The 24502-nt window shown below is 46.5% G+C and overlaps 1 protein-coding gene across 3 annotated transcripts in view; it reads right to left on the reverse strand.

The window, feature by feature from the left end:
• The window catches only part of CASZ1 (castor zinc finger 1), an 83712-nt gene that overhangs the window by 12859 nt on the left and 46351 nt on the right, over positions 1-24502 (reverse strand). For 2 of the 3 annotated variants that reach the window (XM_040084345.2, XM_040084346.1), the window contains exons 4-12: positions 22093-22933; positions 19263-19331; positions 14835-14925; positions 12616-12780; positions 10038-10210; positions 8443-9311; positions 6383-6527; positions 5130-5193; positions 2295-2455 (exon numbers count right to left, since the gene is read on the reverse strand). In XM_040084345.2, the coding sequence (XP_039940279.1) occupies positions 2295-2455; positions 5130-5193; positions 6383-6527; positions 8443-9311; positions 10038-10210; positions 12616-12780; positions 14835-14925; positions 19263-19331; positions 22093-22933 (2578 nt within the window). The remainder of the gene's footprint in view (positions 1-2294; positions 2456-5129; positions 5194-6382; positions 6528-8442; positions 9312-10037; positions 10211-12615; positions 12781-14834; positions 14926-19262; positions 19332-22092; positions 22934-24502) is intronic. The other variant, XM_040084344.1, reaches the window with a different exon arrangement.

A 24502-nucleotide genomic window follows, 5' to 3' on the forward strand; every position in this document is an offset into this window, starting at 1 on the left:
AGAAACAAACAGCAGCCTGTACAGTCCCAGGAGGGACCTCTCACCAATGGGAGGGTAAAGGAAAGAGAAAAAACTTGTACTGGAGAGGGAAGGTCTGTGGATATACAACATGTGCTGTCAGTTATGGCTTGCAGGATGAAGAGTTAGGAAAACAATTGTGGGGTAAGAGAGAAGAAACCACGTTGTTGCAAACTGAAGGTGCTGTTTTTTTCAGAGACAAGAAATGTTGAACCTATAAAGAAGGCCTCCCACAAAAAGGTAGGTGATGAATCAAAAATGGCTGCATTATAAAATTTGCTTTGGATGAGAAAACTAAAGACAAAGCAGAGAATTTGGGATGTAGTGAAGACCTTCTAGAAGAGCAGATAAATGGACTAATTCAAAAAATATAAAAATGCACAAATCAGTCAGTCTGGATGATGTATGCCCCGAAGTGCACTGGAAATTAACTCCCAAACTGATTACATTACCATTTGCTGGTTTTTAAGCCATAGAGAAGTGGGAGGTACCACATAAATTGGGGGGGGGGGGGGGAGGGGGGAAGGAAGAAAGAAACAGTCAAGGTACTGGTTCTTTGAGGGGAATAAAAGACAAGTCACCTTTTGCAATTATCACACCTCTGGCCTTAACTTCTCCTTTCAGTAAAGTAATGGAACAAATATTAAGAGGGAGGAGAAAATCATTAAACATCTAGAGGATAAAGGAACCATGAGCAATAAACAGCATCAGGATTATAAAGAATAAATCTTGCCAGACAAATTTAATTGCCTTTTTTGATAGAATTACAAAATTAGTGGATGAAGGGACGCAATATATTTGGATTTTAGTAAAGCATTTGATTCAGTCTCGCATATGCTTAAAATTAATTCCAATTGGCCTGGATGGAATGCCACCTCATGGCTTGAAACTGGCTGAGGGACCATAAACAAAGGCTGATGACAACCAGCACCACACTGAGCTGGGAGGAGGAGGCATCGTGTGAGTGCTGAAGGAGGACGTGGGTAAGTCTGAGTTTATTTAACACCTTAATTAGTGATCTGGGAGTAAACAGCGTGCTTATGAAATTCACAAAGATACTAAACTGGGAGGAGGTGGCAATATCAGTGCAAGAGGAGAAAAAGAGCACATAGAGGTTTTGCAAGACAAGGGAGAGGGTTCAGAAAAGGAGAATCACGTTTGGAAACAGTCAACAGGTACACCTGGGTGTGGGGGGTGTTTTATACATTGCAGACTCACTAAACAACATTAAAAGCAATTCTGCGTCACAGAGGATAATAAACATGGTACCATACATTACTCTGTGTAGATACAAACAAATTGTGAGCTGCCTGTTTGGGGGCAGGGAGCTTGTTCTGTCAGGAGGGGGGCAATTCTGCACCATCTAGGGGACAACACGAAAGCAACAGGACCTGCAGGCAGAAGGGACTAATGCAGAGTCAGATTAAACGAAGTAAGTAAGCCTGGTTAAATGGAATGCTGAAAATTTGTGGATGTCTGAAGGGGCTGAACTCCAGCTGCAGAGAGGGAAGATCTGCTGTGGTTCAAGGGGATATGAACAGAGCTGCAACAAAACTACAAAAAGTGGAATTCAGGCAGCATACCATGGAAAAGGTGGTGACATTGAAACTTACTATGTAGTAGAATAATGCTCCCAGAGACAAGAAAATAGCCACACTGCCGGACAGAATTACAACCAGACTGGACAAAATGCAAAAGGACTGCAGGGAAGGATCTCACACCAGCCAGGGGCTGATGGACTAGATTTTCTAGTCTTCTCTATTAAAGCCTGTGATTTACAAAGTATGCACTGGCATATGTAGGTGAGTCTCTGTGTTAAGAGCACAAACCTATGTGTCTGCCTGGGTGTATCTGTGTGTGCTCAAAGCACGTGTCTGTCGGGGCATGTGTGTGCATGTGTCTGTATGTGGGTGAGCTTTGTATCTGCTCCATTTTCTTTTTGAGTCTCCTTTCCTACAACAAAAGCAGCAGAAAACATCCCAGCTCTCATACCCTTTTTTCTTATTCCTGTGCCTCTGCATCCCCAAAACTTGATTTGTTTCAGTTGAAATGCCACAGGAAGCACGTCAAGGCTGCAATGACCTGTGTGTAATAACTGGCCACGGTCTCACACAGGTCCAGTGCTAAGAGCACAGCTGCACTGGGTCCCCTGGGCTTGCACAGCAGGGTCATAAGGAGGAGCCCAGGGTGAAGTCCAGAATAACAGAACTGAAGATCTGTGCTCGTATTTGGTTCTCAAGATCCCTTTGCTATCCCCAGCTCCACGCTCTCCTTACCGGCGCAGGTACATCTTCCATGGCTCAGAGAGCTTCTCCTGGACAAGTGCCTTCACTGCCTTGCCCAAGTACTGGGTTGGCTCCCCAGCCCCAGCCTGGCTGCCTTCGCCTTCTGTCTTAATGTTCAGCAGGTTGCCAAGGCTGGCACTGGTCTTGGACATCTGGAACAAGAACAGACACTGCATCAAGCCCAGCACACCGACACAGACATGGCCACCCTCAGGACTGTCCCACAGAGAGCAGTGTCTTCAGCAATTAAAAGACAAGACAAAAAGTCTGTGCAGGCTATTCCAACTGCATCAGCAAAAGTTAATAACACCTCATTCTTCTGCATCTTCCACCCAATCAGCATAAAGCACTCAGGTGCCCATTGAATATTTATTCATGGATCTTGCTCGTAATGAGGTGTCATGTCTACTTTATCCAGGAGGAAACTGAGGTGAAGAGAGACATCTCCTATTTGACAATGGAAAAGGTGTGTGGGCTTCAACAGGAATAGCCCTGTGTAGCTCCTACAAATTGCTGGTGATAGAACTGGTAAACTCTAGTTTATTTGGTCATCTTATCCCAGCCACAAAGATGTCTCCTTTAAAGTGACTAAAGTGTGAGGGTACAAGGATGAAAATCTCATTCAAGTGGGGAAAAATTCTGTCTCAAGTTCCTGGAAAATTCTTATTAACTTCAACAATAAAATCATGTCACTTTTCTGTGCTAAATGGACACATCCTCCACGAAGCAGGACTTGGGACTCAATCTGCATTGCATGAAAAGCTTCAAATAGAATCTACACAGAGAAGGTTTAGAGGTCCAGGTGTATGATGTGCAGGACAGAAAAATTAAGTTACTCAAGCCTGCCTAGAGGGAAAATTTTCTTTCAGAATAAATGCACAATTTCCCAGACTCTTTCTTTCTTTCTCTGTTGTGCTCTCAATAACCTCCAGTAACAACAGCAAATTTCACAGCATGAATAAAATGCAGGATTGGGCCCAATACTTGCACAGGAAACTCCACCCACTTGAGGGTCTAGAAGCCCTTTATAAATACCAGTTAATTAAGCCTGACAGCCCCCTAAATAAACTGCAATAGGCTACAGGAACCCTGGTTATTTGAGGCTCTCTTAAGGCCCCTGAAGGTAAAGCCCCTGCTGCTGTGTGGAGACTGCAACTCTTTATGGCTGGAGTCAGAAATTCAGGTCATGTGTTTCCACTGGTAATTCTATTTCTGTAAAGGGCTCTTTCTCCTAGAAAAAAAATGAAGGATTCTCCCATGGACAAAAATGGTGTGCAGCAAGAGGAAGAAGCAAGTGTGATGTCTTCCTGAGCAGACTGAGCTTAACTCTACAATCTTTAGTCTTGGAATTGGTGCCATCAATCACACACACAGTGGGTTCTAATCCTTGCTGGTTTATCTCATTGGTTAATCCCAGTCCTTTAACCTGACTCCTAGTTTGCACCTGTGCTACATTTGCTTTGCACAACTTAAAGAACCTTATGTCAGGCTGCACACAAAGAAATGCTTTTTTCTAAACATATACTTAAATCACATATTATCCTGGAGATTTTCAAGTGAAGTCCCCATTGAAAGAGAATTTCCCGGATCTGGGACCTTCAGAATGACTCATGACCCCAGAGAGCAGAGCAACTAAATTCATTTGCTCACTAAAGAAAGACCTGCATATTTGGAAACACTAGAGGGACAATACAAAGGAACAAATAAGAAATTAAGTTTAAAAGGGAAAATCAAAACCCCAGTAAAAGAGAGAGCCAATGGAGGAGAAAAGTGACATAAGGATAAACACAGAAATTAAACAACACAGAGAAAAACAGTGATAAGAAAGGAGGTGGGAGATTAAAAAGGCAAAGTCACTTTGCCTTCTCTTAGGCCTTGATGCATGTAACACCCGGTGCCAAGGGGATGGCAATAGTTATGCCTATAAAACCTATCACATAGCAGAATATTAAAGCATGGCTCAAAGGGTGCCATGATCTCTACTGCAGTTGTACACAGCTGCAAAATTAATCTTGGTACAGTAGAATTTATCATCTGAAAGAGAAATATACATTTGAGTTGATGTATAATTTAAGAAAAAAGTAAGGAATTATCTAAATTACTTTCCTGCATTATCTAAAACAAACATTCTAGAACACTGTAAAGGGAACTCTGTTAGGTACTATAACTCACACCAGAAAGACAGAAATTGATGATTTTGGTTCAAAAGTTCTAATTTTTTCTTCTGTTTCATAAAAACAGATAATTCTCTCCCTCCACAAATGAAGGAAAATGTTTTTAAGCAAGTAAACAAAATGAGTAACTATAAAAGGAAAGTGAGAGAGAAATTGCCAGGTTCTGAAAACAAGAACAAAACAAAAAACAAACCACCCCCAAACAAACCAACAAACCCAAGAAAAGAAAAGAAAAGGGAAAAAAAACCCAAACAAAACAACAACAAAAAACCAAACAAATAAACAAAAAAAAACCCACAACCCCCCCCCACAAAAAACCAACAAAAACAAAACAAAACAAACAAACAAACAAACAAAAAACCCCAAAAAACAACCACAACCTTTTGGAGCCTCTGTCTAGAAAGGATGGGGAAAAAAAAAGTGTCAGAGGCGGCAATATATTTCTTCAGCCAGTTCATTAAATTAATTCGTAAGCAGTGGCTCTGAAATTATACCCGATGAAAAATGGTCTCAAAATTTAAATGGTACAAACTCATCTTATTAGAGGCAAAACATTAAAAAACAAACACATCTCTTCCCCCCCTTCCCCACTATCGCAGCTTTAATTTCTCTTGGTGGGGGGAATGAAAGGCATTTGATGGATGGCTCTTACCTTATTCATAAGCGAGGATAAAAGAGATGAATTTGCCGAGACTGTGTGGCCATTTGATTCATTACTGAAACACACAAACCAACAGGGTTTAGTTAAGATGTGCACAGGGACTGTGAGCACTGAGATTAATCCTTCTCCCTTCAAGCTGCCTCACTCCTCACCGACTACATCCAGAGAAAAAGAATGATGCCAACCCTCCCTTGGGTGGGCCAAACTCGCTTACTTGTGATAGCCAAGAGGGACAGAAAGAGGGTCCCAGGTCTGCAGAATTTAGTTCTTTCAGCTACTAAATGGCCTGGACCTCTTCCCCCAGTGTCCACTCCATCACACTTCATTTGTTAACTCATGACCTGCCCCCTCTCCCTTCCCCCCACCCGGTTTTACCCTTTTATCCCATCAGAACTTTGAAAAATATCACAAAAATACCACAAAAGCAGGGGAATGTTGATAAAGGTTCAAACTGCCAGGGACAGGGGTCCCCTGCGCAGTAAGAAAGGCAAGGCGCAATCCTGCACTGAAAGGCAGCCTTAGGATCTCTGCAGTTGGCTCCAAGTGCTGGACTCCCAAAGGAAGGCTTGTTTAAATAAGGCATGGACAGGACTGGATACAAAGGTCAAAGTGGAGCTCACTTATCCTCAGGATCAGTTCCTCTGCACTTTTTCCATACAGCACAGTCCCCAAACACTCCTGTTCTCAGCAGAGATGCTGGGCAAGTGGGACACATGCTTTGATATATGTGCATTCACATCTGCACAACCATCACCATAACTGTAGAGCAGCCTATGCCAGACCCAGGGCTGAGTTAGCCTGACACCCAGCTGTTTTGTGTGTCCAGATTCTCTGGAATGTGCTTCCCTTAGCCCTGATTCAACAGATTACAGCAGTGCAAATGCTGCTGCTGCTAAGAGTGTGCTGAGGTGTGGCACTGGGGCAGTTTCAATCAGCAATTGATGACAAGAGGACTAAGTGAAAACAGCTTTGCCAGTGGCCCCATTTTCAAAAGGGAGCACAAGAAGTGAAGCTCTTGTCGAAGAGTCAGTAGGTGCCTGTGAGCCCGAAAAACCATCTGGAAAACATACACTTAATGGGGAGCAGAGTGAGCCTGCCTGCTTCCAGGTTTGGGGTGTCCAACTCAACCACCATGAAGCTGCCTTTCACCAGCATGCTGTGTCCTCTCGAATCACATGTATGGAAACTTCCCAAAGCCTGATGCTGCGAAGTGTAGAGAGTGCCTGCCTGCCCATGTGTCTCACCCATGGTCCTTGACACTCAGGTCCAAGCTGTGCTCCTGCAAGGGGTCCTGACTGGTGGCAGATGATGGTCCCACGGCCTCCACAGGCTCCTGCTTCACCTGGACTGGATTGAACCGGCCGGGAGGTGCTGGTTGTCCATTCCCTGCTCAAGAAATACAGTGAAATTAGGTGCAAAAAATACATTAAAAGCATTGGTCTAAAATGCTGTTACAACAGCAAATATGTAAGTTAAATCATAGGCATCAAGGCCTAAGTGGAAAAAGCAAAGAAAAAGTCGGGGGGGGGGGGGGGGGGGAGGAAGTACTGGGATTGCTGGTCAGCATTTATTGCCAAGTTGACGTGATGGGTTCTGACGTCCACTCCAGTGTGGAAATTCTTCAACTGATAATTATTGCAAAATTATGTCAAAGTTGTCCAGGCTATGGGCCCTTTAAAAGAGAAAGGCGGAAGGAGCGTGGGGGAGACCTGATTCTCTGCACAAACTGTCATAACTAATTTGCGGGGCTGCCTCTTAAGCGTTTATTAAAGACTCTGTTAATGCTGAGGCAATGTGGCAGCTTTCGACTGCTAGTCAAGCCCCCTTCCTCGTCCCCAGTCCCAGCGTTGCCGTAGCGACAGCGCGGGCCCGGCACTGCGCCTGCCCAGCAGGAGCGTCTGCCCCGCTGGGACGATCGGAGGTGACAGCGCCGGGACCGCTCCCAACTGCGCCACCTCCTGCCACCGCCCGCGTCCCCACAGCGACGGGGCATGCTTCTGTTCAGGGGGGAGGCTTAGTGCCGAGCCCGTGAAAGGAGAATTCAAATTAAAGGAAGAGAGGGAAGGGGGGGGGGGGGGGAGAACAAATTGAAGGAAAAAAAAAATTAGGAAAAATAGGAAAAACAGCAAAGAAAAGAGGAGAGAAAAAAAAGTTGCTGACAGAAACATGTCTGAAGAGCTTTTTTCCACAATCCCCAAGTGACTAAAATATTAATTTACCCTCCGGCAGTACAGCTGACGGCGAGCTGCTTCTCAGACAGCAAGTGGCATTTTATTAAAAATAAAGGAAAATAGTTCCCTCAATGACCTTTCTCTGCTTTAGGAAACAATTTTTCAAAGAATAATTTTAAAAGTATGTGAAGGATCCCCTCCCTCTAATCAGATCACTTCCTTTACTCCCCCGTTTGCTCTCGGGAAGACGGGGCCCTCAGCAAGCGCTCCCAGCGCCAGGGCCGGCGGCTCCGGGCCTCCTGCAGCCCGAGAACTCCGACAGGGAAGGAGCCCGGGACAGCCCAGGGCCGCGGGCTGCTGCCAGCCACAGCCTCCCCTGCACGGCCCCTCTCTGCCCACTGTGAGCTGACCCTGCTCAGCAGGCGGGGCAGGTTCCCTGGGCTCTCATGGGAGCCCCACATCCATCTGTTAGGGCTGGGATGGAGCTACGACCTGCAGGAAGAGCTCTGGGCTGCCCCAGGGGCATTTCCCTTCTCATCTTTTACCCCTCAGGTAGTGCAGGGAGAGGGGAGCACAGCTTGCAAGAAGTGACCAAAAAGAAGGTCCCGTTTGTGGACTGTACCAGCACTATCCCCAAACCCACAGCTGGGACAACAAAGCTGAAGCACAGAACAGTCCTTCACATCAGGGAAAAAACTGGCCATGGGCTACAGGACCATCAACACTGGGCCCAGCTAAAGCTTGACACAGTCTCAGTAGAGCCTGCAAGTACTGGCTAAGGTATTTTTTTCTAAATTTCTTATTTTCAATACAGTGACTCTCTCTTTTCAGCCTACAGCAAATTACATGTGGCAACACTTCAGCTCTGCTAAGAGCCTTCATGGGCAAAGATGTTTCTTGCCTCTCTTCTGGCCATGTGGACATAGCCAGGCTCCACAGGAAACCTTGACAAGACTGCTTTCCTCATGGGTTAATTAGACGCAACCACATTCATTCTCCCATTTATTTTCTTTTTCTACCCCCTCCCCAGCTGCAGTCCCATAGACAACTGGGTGGCTTCTCATTCACTCTCCTCCAAGTCATCAGGCCCTGCTCTGCCTCCCACCACTATCACAACTGATGAGGTAACTCACCTGCTTCAAGTGCCACAGAGGGCTTGAGTGCAGCTGCTGCCAGCCTGGCCATCATAGGAGAGATTAATCCCTTACTAGCAGAGATCCTTTCCATTATAGAGGCTGCTGGAGCAGGTGAAGAAGTAGCCACTGGCTCACCAGTTCCTGAAACTGCCTGGGATGAGGAATCTGTAGGAGCAGATGATGCTGGATTGGTGCTAGAAGAACCAGCAGTCATCAGATTAGCCGAGCTGGCAGGAAGTGGTGTAGAGACCCGACTGGGGATGATGGGGAAGAAGGATCCAGCTGTTCCCGGAAGTGCTGAGTTGGAGAGGGCCAGGGCTAAGGGTATATTGCTGGGAAGAGCCTGGGAAAGCAGGCCAGAGATCTTTGTGGCTGGTGTCATGCTGTTGGCAGACTTGGTGGCCTGTGAGGAAGAGAGCTCAGCCGCAGAGGAGGGTGCAGCTGGGACGATGAGAGAAACGGAAGACTGCTGACTGGTTGGGGAGGCACTCAGGCTGGAGTTCTTGGAGCTCATGGCCGAGAAGTCAATAAGGTCATCGTTACTGGACTCCTCTTGCTCGTTATCCTTGGAGCCCAGGAGTGAGGCAGGTAGGCCCAGCACCCCTGAGCTCCGGATGTGCCGGCGCTCGTGTTTGCGTTTATGGGAGGTCATCTGGCTGGTGGAGGTGAAGGTGAAACCACAGCCTGCCCTTATGCAGTGGAAGTGGTTGGTGGCTTTGCTGTAGACACAGCCCTCATACTTGCATTCCTCATACTTGTAGAACTTCTTGAAGCCATCCTTGGCATAGGCATCATCTTTGATGTGGTAGCTCTTGTGCTTCTCAATGTCACACTTGTTCTTGAAGGTGAATGTACACCCAGGTCTCCTGCAAGGGCATCGAGGAGAGGGTGGTTGGCTGTGTAGTCAGAGCTGCTGTCTCCTGCCTCTCTCTAGGACAAGAACTGGGGCTGTAATGAGACAACCGCCCCAGCTGCAGAGGGGCTGAGGAGTTGTCTGTGGGTTAACCTGGGACACCCAGGCAAGCAGATATGCTGCCACGTGGGAGGGCTGGGAAGCTCACTCCACTCTGTGGAACTGCCACAGGCACGTGGGAATACAGGTTCCCTCCACTAAAAGTTCCAACAGAACAGCAGGTAAAGGGGACTGAGGTACAAACTGCTTTCCTGCTCTTCCTGAAAACATAAGAAATCAATGGAAGAGCAATTGTGTACAGCAGGCTAAGTCTGGCCTCAAAAGGGATGAGCTGGCTGTAGAGAACCCTACCATGGAAGTGCCATTAGTAATATATTAATGGCCTACTTCAGTTGCACTCTGAAGAGCACTGTGGTCTCTCTCCCATATGATTCTAGGCTCTATTTTCTAGTGGGTATCCTCTCCTCAGATCATACTCCTGCCTTCAGAGTGGTCTGTGGCACAGTCCTGGAAATCACATCTGCTCTGGAGTACAAGTTCTCCCAGGAGCAGTGCTGAGAAGGTCACAGCAGGGCAAATCAAATCCCTGTGCATACTCCTGAAATTATGACTTGGCAGAAGGAGGCAAACAGACCACACAGCTCTGAGGCAGGACTCCTCCCCTTCCCTGCTGTCTCACCTGCAATGGAAGTGAGTGGTTTTCTGCCCGTAGAACTGGCATTCCACAGTGCCGCAGTCCTCCGTGGCACGGAACCGCTGGAACCCGTCGTTGATGAGCTGTGTATTCTTCTTGTGAAAGTTCTCATGGGTCATCACATCAGAGGTGCTTGTATAGACCTTGTTACAACCCACCTACCCCAGGCCGAAAGAGGAGTCATCAGCACAGCGGTTTAACAGCCTGACATTATTACCAGCAGCAATAAATACATGAGCAGCACATGTACATTTAACAGTTCCATTTGTGTGCTTCTCCTAGGGGTGTTAAGTCCACTTTAATTCCCAATCTAGAGACTGATAGAGCATTGAGCAGTTGTGAAAAAAAAACAAACCCAAACCAACTCTGGCTGTTTTTTTAAGGAAAAAAGGGAGGACTGAAGGGATAAAACACCAGCTCCAGATAATCATGCCTGCTTGGGGAAGCAGTTAGTAGGGTTCCTGCTCTTAAAAAGAACAGAATGCTAACTGATGCTGTTGCTTTTTATTATCTTGGAGTGACACAGAACAAAGTAGGATTTAATCTACTTGAAGAATACAAAATTGAGTGGGAATAAGTGATTTAATTCTTTAGTCCTTCTGGGAGGTAAGGCATGCTGGTGCAACATGAGGCCCACCAGTCTTTTGAGATTGTAATAAATGGTTTCATTCTAGCAAATCTTAAACCCCATGTTCAGCTGGTTTTAGCAAACTGGTGACTTTTTTTCCCGTCACTGTTCAAGACTCCCACTTCAATAATTTTAAACTTGTGCAGCGAATGGGAATGCTGTGACGAGGACGGAATGCTGAAAACCTGCTTTCCTCTGGGTAAAGCGGGGCAACTTTGCCATATTGAGTAAAAACCCACTGGAATCTGAAAACGTCCTCAGCCCTGCTGAGGGAGGATTTTTTTCTTTTCTTCTAGCACAACATGTGCCAATGCCTGCACCATCTCAGAAATGAAGAGAAGGAAAACACCACCCCTTAGTTCAGCCCAGGTTGATTCAAACAGGCAATAACAAAACCCATGACAAATACCCAGAGAAAAAAATAAAAAGGATCTCCAGCTATTTCCAATATAAAAGAGCCTCTCTCTCTCCACACTGACACCTTGAAAAAAGACAGGCCCTGCATGACATTAAAAAAAAGAATTAAACAAAAGCGTCCTTAGGAATAATTTGCAATGCAGCTCTTGGTGCGAAAGCCTAAAAAAATGTCAGTTTATATAAACAGCTAACTGAATTTTATCCACACCAATTATGGACATAAAGAAAAAAAAAATCCTATGTGATGGATGGCACAAATTTTGCTATTTAAGCAGTATTTTCTTTAATTTGGAGTTTATGTTCTGATACCTTTCCTGTAAGACACTGCTTACATGGGCATTACTTTACTGGAAGACAGTGGGCACAGGATGGAATTAGCCATATATGGTTGTGTAAGTGAGGGTCTCTATTTCAACTCAGAGTGACTTAAAGCTGTGAAACACTCCTTGTACCCTAAAAAAACCAAAACAAACAAATCCCACCCTGCTCAACTGAAGAAACTAAATAATCAATATTACGGAAGCATAACAGAAAATGTCCTCAAGAGAAAGACACATGAAATTCCCAATTTATCAAATGCTGTAAGCACATGCTTCAACCAGCCCCTATTCAGGACAGAATTTGAGTGCATGCCTAACATTTAAGTATGTCCTTAAGCCCCATTGACTTCAGAGTGCTTACCTGACTTCAAGTTAAACATATGCTGAAGTCTATCCTAGCAAAGCATTTAAGCATGTGATTAAGGCCTTGTGACTTTAACTGGGGTCTTAAACTGCTGGGACAGGTCAGGAAGCGAGCTTGACTTTTCAGACCAGAAAATCTGTCACCAAACAATCAGGGTAAGACCCAAACAATGTCTATGTCTAAAACAGTGAAGGCATCACAGTGACATCTGTGCAGCAGCTCCAGCTCTGGCTACACTGCTGCTGAAGCTTGGCTGCCCCTGAAACACAGCTCTCAGCCTACACCACACGAGTGCCACTGGCAAAGGACATGGAGAACCAGGGGTGTTAAGTGCAGATATGTGACATTAAGGTTTAATTACTTTGGAAATTTATTATGGAAGAAATTAACCCAGTGCTAAAGGGCAGATGTGCCGCAAGAAAGTCTGGTTTCAAGGGAGGGACAGATCCGATTTGAGCAGAGAAAGTGCAGTGGCATTATAGAAGTCCCTGAGTCTCGGAGAATGGGACTTCCTTGAACAAGTCAAAGACTGTGAGAAAACTTTGAGACCTGCTTTGCCTCACTGCATGGACAAGGCTTCTAAAAACCGAGAACAGGGCTTTCCCTTTGCCATTCCCAACACCTGGCAGGACAAAGTGCAGTAGGGACAAGGCATAGACTTGTCAATGAGGTTCCTGAATCAGAAGCGAGCAAGACAGGCTATGAATGTCCCCCCTCTGCCTTACACAGCCCCGTGCTCTCTGACAAGGGAGCGTTGGGTGGCCGGAACCCGTGAATCCTCCCAGAAGGCCGGAGAGGAGCTGGCTCACGCCGCGGCCCCTGCGCTGCCCCTACCTGCATGCAGTGGTAGTGAGTGCTCTTCCCGTTCAGGTGGCAGCCGTGGTAGTACACGCTGCAGTCGTCCAGGGGGCTGAAGCGCATGAAGCCATGCTGCAGGGAGTTATCACGTTTCTTGTGCATGTTGTAATGCCGAATCACGTCCTGTTTACTAGTGAATCTCTGCAGAGATACAGAGACAGACAGTGAGACACACATGATGCCAGTGGGTGAGTAATCCTGGGGGCAGGGTGGGTGTCTTTTGTTGTTATGGGACCGGGACTTGAAAACTTGGCAAGTAATCACCCCAAGAGAATCAGATTAAAGAGGAATTGTGTGCATGTATCTTCTTGGTAAAGGGAAAGTAAACACACATGAAAAGTTCTAGAGTAAACATGACACTGGGGTGATGCCCAGAATCTGCTCCCTGCAGCTTTAAGACTGCAGTTCTTCTACCATAATTTTAGCTGCTACTATCTCAAGAAGTGCTATAGTTAGAAAGTAAACCAGTGAACTGAACAGCCTACAAGCAAGTAAGCCAAGCTTCCAAGCCAAGCTTCACTGTAGTGGTTAGCAAGACACTGGCTGCCACATTCATGTCGGACTAGAAATCAGGAAAAACCCTTTGCTCTTTTACACTGTCTTCCCATTCTAAGTCTCTTGTGTCCCCTAGAAGGTAGGACGGTTTTATTAGGAAAACAGGGACATAAGACTTTCTTCAAGTCACAGAAAAAGATGCTTTTCTACAGAAAAATAGAGCTCAGAGCTAAATCTGTATGACCAGAATATCCTTTTCAGTGTCTACCTGCTTGAAGCAATGAAGGGGTACCCCATTTTTAGAGCAGGATAAGTGCCTTTAAAATTAAGCTTTTTATTTCTATTTCCCACAGACATCAATATTTACCACTGAAGGTGAGAAAGTAAATCTGATTTTTTGAAAAAGAAATCAATATCCATTTATTTTGAGCAGTAATTGAAAAGGCCTGTATTCTAATGTTTAACAACTTTTCTAGTCTGCCTCATAGGAAACAAATGATTATCGCCTCCACTCTTTCCTCCTGTAATATCAATCCTGATCAATCTCATTGGTATTGGCACAGGAATATATGGATATAGATTTCAACAGAAATCCCTTGGAGGCTGGAGCTATGATTTCCCAGGGTGTACATACAGGATTGCTATTGCCAATCATTGCTAATTTGTGCCCACTTATTACAAAGCGTTACTTATTCTAAAATATATCTCAGCCATAAAATAATTTGCATTTTAAAAAGCAGCCTAAATCCTTATTCCCTGTGAGACCAGACAGCTCCTTTGCAAGCAGCTTCCAGACTCTTTAGGAAATAATCATGAGGCCAATCATAATAATAGGTTTTTCTAGTTTTCCATCCTTTGAGTTTCTCTCTTTCTGGTGCAGGGATATCTGTGTCACAGTTGGGGTAGATTCATCTTGATCACTTGATGCTTGGGCTAGAAGGACCAGTATGTGCATCCTGGAGGGAAACTCTCCTTTGATCAATAGAAACCCGCAGCCAAGCCCAGCAGCTCCACATCAACTTCCTCTGCTGTGGTCAGACTCATCCCCGTGAGACCCAGAGGTCTCCTAGGGCAGGGCTGAAGTTGTGTCTGGTGCACGGCAGAGGCAAACTCTGGGATTCCCACTCACGCACCAGCCTGACCACAGAAATGCCAGTGTCAAACTCCCGGACCTGGGGTAAGGGTAAACAAACATGGCACGTGACCTGCTAGCTTGACGTGCATACCCTGGCAATTCTCCCAGCAATTACAGCATTGCTCCTACCCCCACGCCTTCCCCACAAATCCCACACTGCTGCTGGCCTTACTGCGTGTTTTGTTGCAGATACTGCTGCTACAGTCACTCGGGCAGCAGGAGGGAAAGAGACAGACTAACAGATCAGCATTCCCTAGTTTCAGGCACAGTCTGTAACACAGCACAAGCTCTTGGTGTTTCACTGATAAAAATGTGGAGTAGTTCCCACTGACGAGCTGATCCATACTCAGCTCCTCGTTGTGGCAGTGCGAGTTTGGTTCAATGGTATTAGATTGAGTGAAATGGGAGCAAAATAAAGTTCTGTTAAATTCAGAACATATCCTGTCCTCTTTCAGAGCGGTGAAGTGAAAAGGCATGTGTGTGTATGTGGGGGGAAAGCACAGGAGGACGCACACTCTCCCCGTATATTTGGGGAGCTGTGCTGCTGTTTTGAGCACTGCTCTACCTGGTAGTTGCACTCGGGATCCAGGCAGTGGTAATGTTCTCTGTACTGGTAGGCGCAATGTATGTGTCCACAGTGCTGGCTGCCAGAGAACCTGCAGACAGAAGAGAGGGAGAGAGAATAACACCGTCCTGGTAGCAGTGCCTATAAGCAAGGTACAAATAAACTGAGTCCTGTTCCTGCTTTCATCTCACATGCTTATAGCATTAAATCCCACCTCCCTTATCCCCTCCAAGGATGGTGACCCTTGCATCTTTCCTTGCTTATTTGTCACTATTTAAAGGCACTTCTTGAGCCGGATCACTCAGGTCCTGTACATCCCTAATCTGTCTTTTCTCTTGAAATTCATCTCCGTTATCTAAGTTGTTTACTTGGGGAAGTATAAGGGAGGAGGGTTCCTAGAACTAAACACCACACAATTCTAGAATAGAGTTTAGATACCACACCAGCAAGTTTCAGAAACCTCCCATGTCAGAAGGAGACAAACAAATGTTGGGTAAATATGGATTCTAAATTTTAAGTATAAGCCCATCTAGTAGGATATCAGAAAAGCTGCATGCAGCAAAGTTGAAAACTCCTAATATTTGTGATATACAGCGTGACAAAAAAGACCAGAAAGACAAGAAATGCTGTGTAAGATCGACATAAAAACAGTCAATATGCAGAATTTATTGTCTGACAGACACACCAGGAATTGGCACAAGGGGATGATCCAGTAATGGGGTAATCAGTGCAATGAACTCCCTCGTGTGTATTCTAGAGGACCCTCGAAGAGCTTGAAAGGAAAAAGCAGTGGAGAGAAGGGGACTCAGAGGGGAAACATTCAAAGATAAAGTACCATCTGCTCAAAGGTTCCTCAAAGGTTCCTCACGTCACTTAAGTGCTAAACACAGCAGGAGTGCATATGATAAAGGGCATGGGAAAGAAATGAGGAAGGGCAACAGACAAAAAGACAAAAAAGGAAAATGAAGAGGAGTGAGGGTGTCCTGGGACAATCGAGGAATGGGGCAGGGAAGATTACGGATCATTGTAAGGTGAGGTAAAACAAGGCTATGGGATAGAAAGAGTCTGGATGAAAAGCAATACTAAATAAGCCATTTCTGAAGCACAGTAAGGAAGAGGAGGTCAACTGTGGAGACAGCAGGGCCTCTAGGAGACAAAAGGGGGACTTAATTGACAGAAAAGATAGACATTGCTAAAAAATTAAATTACTTCTTTGCCTCAGCATTCACAAAGGGAGACAGGGACAGATGCCAGGAGCAGACATGCCTTTCCCTGGAGAAGAAGAAATACTGCAGGAAATCAGGATCACGTCAGAACAGGTGATTGAGAAACTGGAACAAACCTCAGTAGCAAAGAAACAAACCACAAGGCAAACAGCAGGGGTGGCTGCCCAAACAAAGGTGTGGAACTGAGAGCAGAGGAAGGGATTCCTGCTCAACTGCTAGGCTTGTCCAGGGCAGCCGCCAGAGCCACCGTGGCACTGACCAGGGACATGTGGCTCCACAGCACACACAACCAACTGGTTCTGCTAGTCCAGGGCTTTATGTCAGAAGCACCATCAGCAGCTCTTCAAGGAAAGAAAGTGCCCTGTGGGAAGCTTCCTCTCTATTCCACTGATGTGATGGGGAAAAAAGAGCAAAAGGCTGTGCAGGGCTGGAGAACTGTGTGCTGCAGGCCAGGCAGAGAGAAGAGGATGATAAAGACCTTGCTGACAAATACAAAGCAGTTCAAATTACTATCAAAAATGAGGATGCAAAATGACTAGAGATACCAGCTGGAATAAAAGAAGGGCCAGACACCAAGGAGATTTGACTCCAGGAGATGAGTTATTTGAAGCATCCTAGCAGGAATAACCCACGGGCTCAGTTTTAAAAACAACAGCTAAACAAGCACTCCAGCACTTCCAACTCCTACCTTCCTTTCCATGTGCTACAGAAAGATGTGTGTGGTGTCTATAGCACAGGACGGGAGGGACAAGTGTTCCACCAAGCCGTGTGCTGGGGAAAGGAGGGAAGTGGCAAACCCAGCACAAAAGGGGGAAGTTCTGCTCCTTCAGTATGCAAGGTTGGGCTCCTAAAGGGTTATATTATCCTGTGTTTCTTCTGACACTTGAAACAGTTCAAAGCTATTAATTTTTAAAGCACAGCATCTGTTTAGGTTTTTCATAACAGGAAAGCTTACACACCACACACTTATACGTATACACACACGCACATTTACGTGCACAGACTCTACAGTACATCAACACCCCCCTGAATTTACATGAACACACCCACAGTTTCCATGCACACAAACAAACACACACACCTGAAAAAAGTAAACTCACAGACCAGCTCATCACACTGATATACAAATCCAAATTCCAAGTTGTCAATACAGACACATAGATTCAATTGCACAAGAACACCCCACTCCCTCTTCCTTTACATTAATTGGTTCACTTTATTTATTTTTTTTTTTTTTGATCAGAAAGTCTTGACTTGGAAAGAGTTGATAAATAATAATAAAAATAATAAATAAAGAAGTCAGCATGCTTAGAGAGTGTTTACAGACTCATTACTCTGTAACGATGATGTGAAAGGAGAAAAAAAAACCCACCCCAATTACAAGGGGGGAGGAAACCCACACAGAAATAAATATTTAAGCAAGTGCTGCCAGAAGCACCATCTGCTGAGGCACTAATAATAATAATAATAATTTTTTCTGTGGTCTTTTTTTTTTTTAATTATAAATATACAGGGAGGAGGAGGGGGAAAAACAACCCAACCCAAACTAGCTAAGTAAGAGGTTTTGTTTTGTTGTGTGAGAGAATGGATTATCCCTGGGCAGCTTTTGGCAGTGGCTTTGGCAAACTCATTAAGCTAATTATGCAGTACAGACATAAGAGCGTTGTGTCTCTTCTCCCCCCACCCCTTGATTTTACGGCTTTAAACTGTTTTTTTAAATGTGTGTAAATTGAAGGGAAGTGGCTGTGCTGCCAACGGGTGGTTTGCGGAGCCTTTTTAAGCAGGATGTGGTGTCCCTGAGGTAGCTCACAATCCTCTCTCAGCTACCTGCCTGACCCAGGGGAAGGGGCTTGCAGAGCTCCACAAGCAGTGGATGTGGCTGAAGTGTTTACAGTTCTCTATTTGAGAGGGGAATGGGGGACAGAAAGGTGCCACCTCCTCTTCCACTGCAATCCCTGCAATTCCTGCTATCTCAGAAATAAAAGGATGCTGCTCCTTCTGCCCCATGCAAAGAGAGATTTAAACTCCTGCTTTCCTTCCTGTATTCTATATACTCTACTACTGTACTGTCCCCCGGGGCAGTGAATCCTCACATGCACTTGAGGCACTGCTGCTTGAAGAGCTGCCTGTGGTGGCACAACTGTCCTCTCTTCCCATGGGGTCTTCTGCCCCCTTCTCCTGCATCTGGGGTTTGGGCAAAAGGGAGGAAATTAAGTCACTTCTTGTTCCACCCTTGAGCTAGGAGAGTGCTGTTCCCACTCTTTCTCCCTGCCAAAATGTTCCCTTCACTTTCCTAGTGGCTGTGTCCCGCAAGGAGACTCTCTCTGGGCTCTGGTAAGGTGGAAAATCACAGTACATACTCCTTTCCCCTTCCATTAATAAGTGCCCAAGTGCTGGTGGGAGCAAACCCTCCAGTTTCTTTCCTTGCTTCTCTGCCTCGCGTCTGTCTGCAGACGAGGGGCTTTTGTTGAGAGCTTTCTCACACTACCGATGGAGGATTCAACTGGCTGGGGGCAAAGCCTGATGGCCCCTTTATACCACGAGCTCTAAACCAGGCAGGTGTTATGCAGTCATCTCCTCTGTCCCTCTGGCTCTTGCAGCATTACTCACTCGATCCCACCACTACAGCCCTGGGCTTCCTCTCAGCATCACTGTCCTGACCTAAGTATGCCCACAGCTGTGATAAGGTGCCCTACTCTGCACCTGATTCAGTGAGGGTTTCTCAGACAAATGAGCTGCAAATATTTTCTAGGATAAACATCCCATGTTGATGCCAAGAGCTCCCTAAACTCAAGTCACTTGTGAATCTCTCCAGCCTGGATTTTCAGAGCTCAGATGTTCTCTGCTTGCCTCCTGCAGACACTGGACATGGTAGGCGAAAAAGGCAGTGGACAGAAAGAACAACAGCCAAGAGGCAGAACTCCCATTTAAATCCTGGGCTTCTTCAGTGAAGCAGATTTCCACCATTTATCACAAAGTTTAACAGCTCCAGGGAGCTAAGCATGCTCTTGGCATGACTGTCTATCTCTCACAGCTACTGCTCTCCCAAGCAGGGGGACAGAGCAAGTACAGATGCCATGGGAAATGGAAGTGCCAATGTCTGGTTTAAACACTTGATCCAGACAAGACCTTGTCTCTCCCACCACCACTCCACCTTCTTAATCCCAGCCCTCTCCCCAGAAAAGTCAAAAGTTTTGCCTACCTGGCAATATACTTCTGGTAAATATTTACGTCTTCGCTGACGGCTGGTTTGTCAGTGGGTAATCCATTCCTAATGAGAGACACACAGGGTACAGCTGGTTAGCAGGAACAGGGCACAGCTTAAACTCCTTGTTTCTCCCACACACCACTGACAGATCAGGAGAGAGGGCCCAGGGAAGGCTACCAGAAGACACCCGTAAGTTTAAATATCCTCCCCTTTGCCCTTCAAATCCTGTATCTTCTTTTCCTAGGGAAACACACAGGCTGCGTGTGTACCACCCTTCCTGCATGTTCCCTCTTTGCAGGACTCAGAACAGTTTGTTGGAGAAACTGAAAAGATCAACCACAAAAACCTGTTTCTACAGAAAAAATGCCTATACAAAAAAGTGATGGCCATATGCAGACAAACACCTCTCTGGGACACCTGGCAATGCTGCCCTTGTGGGCACGGAAGCTTTGCCCCTGGCTCAGCAGGAGTCTCACTGCTAGCCATGCTGCAAGCTATTGCCCATTTCCCTGTGGCCAGCAGCCCTGCTGCTCTATGACCAGCACTGGCAGTGGCTCCAGCCCCTGGATGGGGCTTCAAATGCCTCTCTGTTTCACAGATACCCCAAAACTCTAACAGACAGATGATGTATTTTAATCAATGAGAAAACCACCCCACCTGTCACATAAGCCTAGATTATTTTACATCATTAGGAAGCAGACAAAAATGACATTCTTAGTGATTTCAGGAAGAGGGAAGATGAGATCCAGGGCCAGACTCCAGAGACAGGGCCACCCCAATGCACCTCCAGACAGGCTGGACTTATCTTCTTTGTGCTTTGTCTGTGCCCAACCTCCCCTCCTCCTCCTTGCAGCTCTGCACCCTGGTTTAAACAAGGACACTTTCGCACAGAGTTCACGTGAAGGTAGACCAGTTCAGGGCAGGTTAATGGCATTGGATCTAAGAGAGTTTAAACCCATGGCAAGGGTACATGTGCAGATGTGTGAGAGTAAAGGGCAATTCCTGCCAGGTTACTGAACCCAGTGGGGACTGGGAATTGGAAGCCATGGCCCAGATACCGCAGTCAGCACTTTCTTCACCAGCACAATTAACGAGCTGCTGTCTTTTATCATGGAAGCCTGTTATCTAGTGAGTAGCCTGAAGAAGGGACCAGAGCCCATTCTGTACTGCAGTATGTGATCAGGACGTAGGAAGTGGCCCAGTAGACCCTGGCCACCTCGATTCCAGCTGCAGCCCCATCATGATGCCCCGGTTGAGGAAGTCCTGTGGTCAGAGGAAGGATCACCATGGTGCTGGCAAACCCACATCTGGCAAGAGGCAGGAAATGAGCAAGAGAAAGGAAAACAATCTGGGATCCCAGTGCAACGCCACAGAAGATAAGAGGCTTGCTTATCTTGCTTGTGCCTTCAGGCACAGCTCTAGGATGGTGACTGAACCCCAGGCAGCTGAGTGTTCTCAAGACATTTCAGGCACAGAGTCTCAGACCAAGTCACCCATCACAACAGGGCACTGAGTCTACAGGAATATTTACAACACGGTGTTTCTAAGTAATAGGAGTCCCTGCCTGTCATCTGTAGCACATACAGGTTCATCCTGAGCAGGACTCTGAGCAGACCCTGAGCATCTTGAAGAGATGTTAATAATCCTCTGTCCTTTCCCAAACACCTTTACCATGGAGCTCCCCATCTGTCTGCAGGCAGCTGATAAACAACAACTTCACATGGAAGACAGGTATCATTACATGGCTCTGCCTTCCACATGGGGAAACAGGGAAAGTGGGTGATGCAGACTTTGCTGGGACTGCAAAGAGCATTCAAGTAAGCCCAAGGTCTCCTACATCCACATACCAAACAAAAAACAGCCTTCTTCCTCATCAGAGGAACAAGCATAGGGTGTGTGTGATGGCACAGAGGGCAGGACAGAAGGCCCTGGACTTATTACAAATGACCCCATGGGATTCACAGCTCTCAATAGCCCCAGGTCCACAGTGAGAAAATAAACAAGTAAACCCAAACCATGACAATAAAGCAGAGAAGTCTCTCCCTTCCTCCCTGCTGCAGCCTGACATACATATGTATCTATTCTACAGCTCCCACCTCTGGAAGTCACATTGAAAAGTAATTCAAGGTTTGGCAAGGCCTTCAGATACCTCCATTCAGTCAATGGCACCACTGCAGAGACTGCTGGCAATGTATGTGCAGGAGGTTATTAGTGGCAATTGGGCTAATGAGTTTGCCCTGTCTGAGGGGTAACTGAATCACCTCTATTTGTGTAAGCAAATTGAGAAGACACAGGCCTGGCCCAACTGAAGTAGGTAAATGCCTAACTCCTATGGAAATTGATGGGAATTTGGCATCAACATGTCTTCTGAGTTCTGGGACAAACAAAAACGCCCCAGTAAAGTCAGCAGAGTCATGCATTTGAGTTAATGGAAACAAGAATCAGGTTCTCCTACAGACACATCTAAATGCCTGGGAAAGCACAGGGAGAAGAAAATAAAGTAGTTCCAACCTTGACCTTAAGAGTGCTGACGGCACCATGTTCCCTCCTCTCTCATTTTAACCTATGAACTCAGGAGCTACTGGACTCCAGATTCATGGCTATGACTGCTGATGGTGGGACACAGCCTTAGTGCAAACCAGATAAATAGAGATGTAAGGTGTAAAAGAGGAGCAGACACTTTGAGAGAGAACAAAGAGAATGATCCCATGAACAATGCAGTATTTAACAGTGCAAGAACTTGGAATTGCCCACTGAACCACACACAGACTTATGGTACGATCCCCCACTAGCACTTAGACAAGAAAAGTGGGAGTACACTTACTTTACTGTAGAGACTGTTCCAGTTGTGATGGAGTCTGTCTTGGAGAAAGTTGATTTCAGGTACTCAGGAGTGTTGAATGGCAATGAGATGGACTGCTCTGGCCCGGCCACGGGAGTGCTGCTGGGGGTACTGGCGAGGGAAGCAGGGGCCAGGCTGGGGACCGGAGCTTTTACTGGAGTAAGCTTCTGAATATTCCTCACGTCGTACTTGGAAGGCCGGCCTACCTTGCCTGTCTTGAAGGCGATGGCTCCTCCCATATCTGGACTTCCTTCCCCGGGCTTGAAAAGGTGCAAGTACTTCACGTTTTCTAGGTCATACTTGGAGGCCTTCTTGTAAGTGTTGCCATTTTGTGGCCGGATGCTCTCACCCGTCTTCAGCTTCTGAATGAAGAAGTCATATTTGGAGGCCCGTGACATCAGGCCCTGCATCTGGGAACTGCTGGGAGAGGGCAGTGGCAGGATAGTGGCTTTGGTCTCTGTCAGCATGGAGGTGTCTGGAGCTGGCACTCGAATGGGCTGTGCCAGCACTGAGGGCGGCTCTTTGCCCAGCTTGGAGCCCAACTCCTCAGATTTGGCCAAGTGCATGGGCCACGAGAGCTGCTCTCCAGCTTTTAGTTTGCGGATGTATTCCTCGTACTTGGAGAAGCGGGCTCGTTTGCTCATGGCATCTTCGCCAGGCAGAGAGGCAGCAGTGGCAGTGGCCTCTGAGGTAGCAGTGTTCAGCTTGTCGAAGCTGATCTTGCGGGCCAGCTCATCCCGCATGTTCTGGTCGTCGTAGCCGAACATGCCCAGGAACTCGTTCATGGTGGTGGCGGCGTAATCCCGCAGTGATGAAGCTTCCCCTGCAGAAGGAGGGGAGAGTCACCCAAGGCACTGATTTTTCTTCTCCTCCCATACCAGCACTAGTAGCGGGGAGGAGGGGAGGAAAGGGAGAGGGGAACATGATCTACTGACGTTTGGCTCACTTGTTAGGTTTTATGACTCTTAAATTAATTTGTTTTAAAAAAAAAAGTAATTAATACTGGGGTAAAATAAAAAGAGTTCATCAATGCCAGGAAAATCAATTTCCTAAATGTTCTAGCCGATGGCTTTTCAGTACATTAAACAAAGTTTCATAAATGTCCCTGCACTCTTGCCTTGGCCTAATATGAAGAAAAAGTAATTTTACTGGAAGTGAGACCAATGCCAATATGCCGAGGTTTGTACAGATCTGTCCTTGTGTATATTTGTGTATGGAAGGAGGTGCACAGAGGATAGATGGTGGCATATGTAAGGGGGAAAACCCATGTGAAAATGCCGTGTGTGTTGGTGAAGAGCAAGCAGGGCTGAGAGCAGGCAGGACAGCATGGTGTGAAATGGATAAGGGAGATGGGCAAGGCAATATATAGGGTGAAGCAGGAGGAGGGCAGAATAGAACAGCGCAGAGAGAAGGAAAGCAGCCGAGATGGACGTGAATCAAGGCAGGGTTCGCGCAGAAAAGGCTGTGTGCATGAGCAACTTGGCAATGAGGAGTGTGCGAAGGAGTGGAGAAGAAAAGGCAAGATTAAGACAGGGCAACTCCTCATCACTGTTGCAGTCCTTTCCTTCCCTGTCAATTTTGTAGGGGTTCACGCAGCTTGCTCTCTTCCTTCTCAATCCCTATAACTGGACAGCTACTACTTGCCATGTGGAAAACAGCCACAGTCCAGTGAATGCTATGGAAACCTACAGGCAGCCTCTCAAGCATCCAGGAACAGCTTCCAGTAACACCAGGAAAGGGGAAAGTCCACACAGGTGCAAAATAGGTAAGGAAGAGCCTTCCCTCCATCAGGATTTAGACTGAGAAGAGAAAGCTGTTGTCCTGATGTGGGCTCCAGGGAGGGGGAGAAAGCCAGTTCTCTGGAGCATGGGCTGGGGAAGAGGCAGGAAGGGGCTAGTCTAACGGAACCTGATTACAGGAAGGAAGAATGAGCAAAAGCTGTCCTTCCTTAGGTCTCTCCCTCCCTTCTCCCCTCCCCTACTCCCTCAGGCAGTTTCACAGGCCACCAGGATGAGAACAACACACATCTGGAGGTCACCCAATATCAGTGTAAAAGAAGAAATAAAGACTGCTCTGATGTGCTGGCTTGGCCTCATTTAGGCTTCAGTCTGACACAGCGCTCCTCCTCCTCTCCCTCTTGCTTTCTCCTGCAGAGTAAAGATTTACTGTGTGCAGGAGTCCTTCAAACCTCCCTCATCATCTTTACTCAACACTTGCCCTGGCTCTAATGGGCAAGCACACTCCTTCCCAGGGAGCCAGCACAGGGAGCTACACTGCCAGCAGAAGGATGGGGGAATGGGGTCCCACTCCAAACAAAGCAACACTGCCTTGAAACACAGTGGAAAAAGAAGGCACCAAGACGCTGCCACAGAAGAGGCCAGTAGATCCAAAA

The sequence above is a fragment of the Hirundo rustica genome, chromosome 22 (genome assembly GCF_015227805.2).
Source record: "Hirundo rustica isolate bHirRus1 chromosome 22, bHirRus1.pri.v3, whole genome shotgun sequence".
Lineage (NCBI taxonomy): Eukaryota > Metazoa > Chordata > Aves > Passeriformes > Hirundinidae > Hirundo > Hirundo rustica.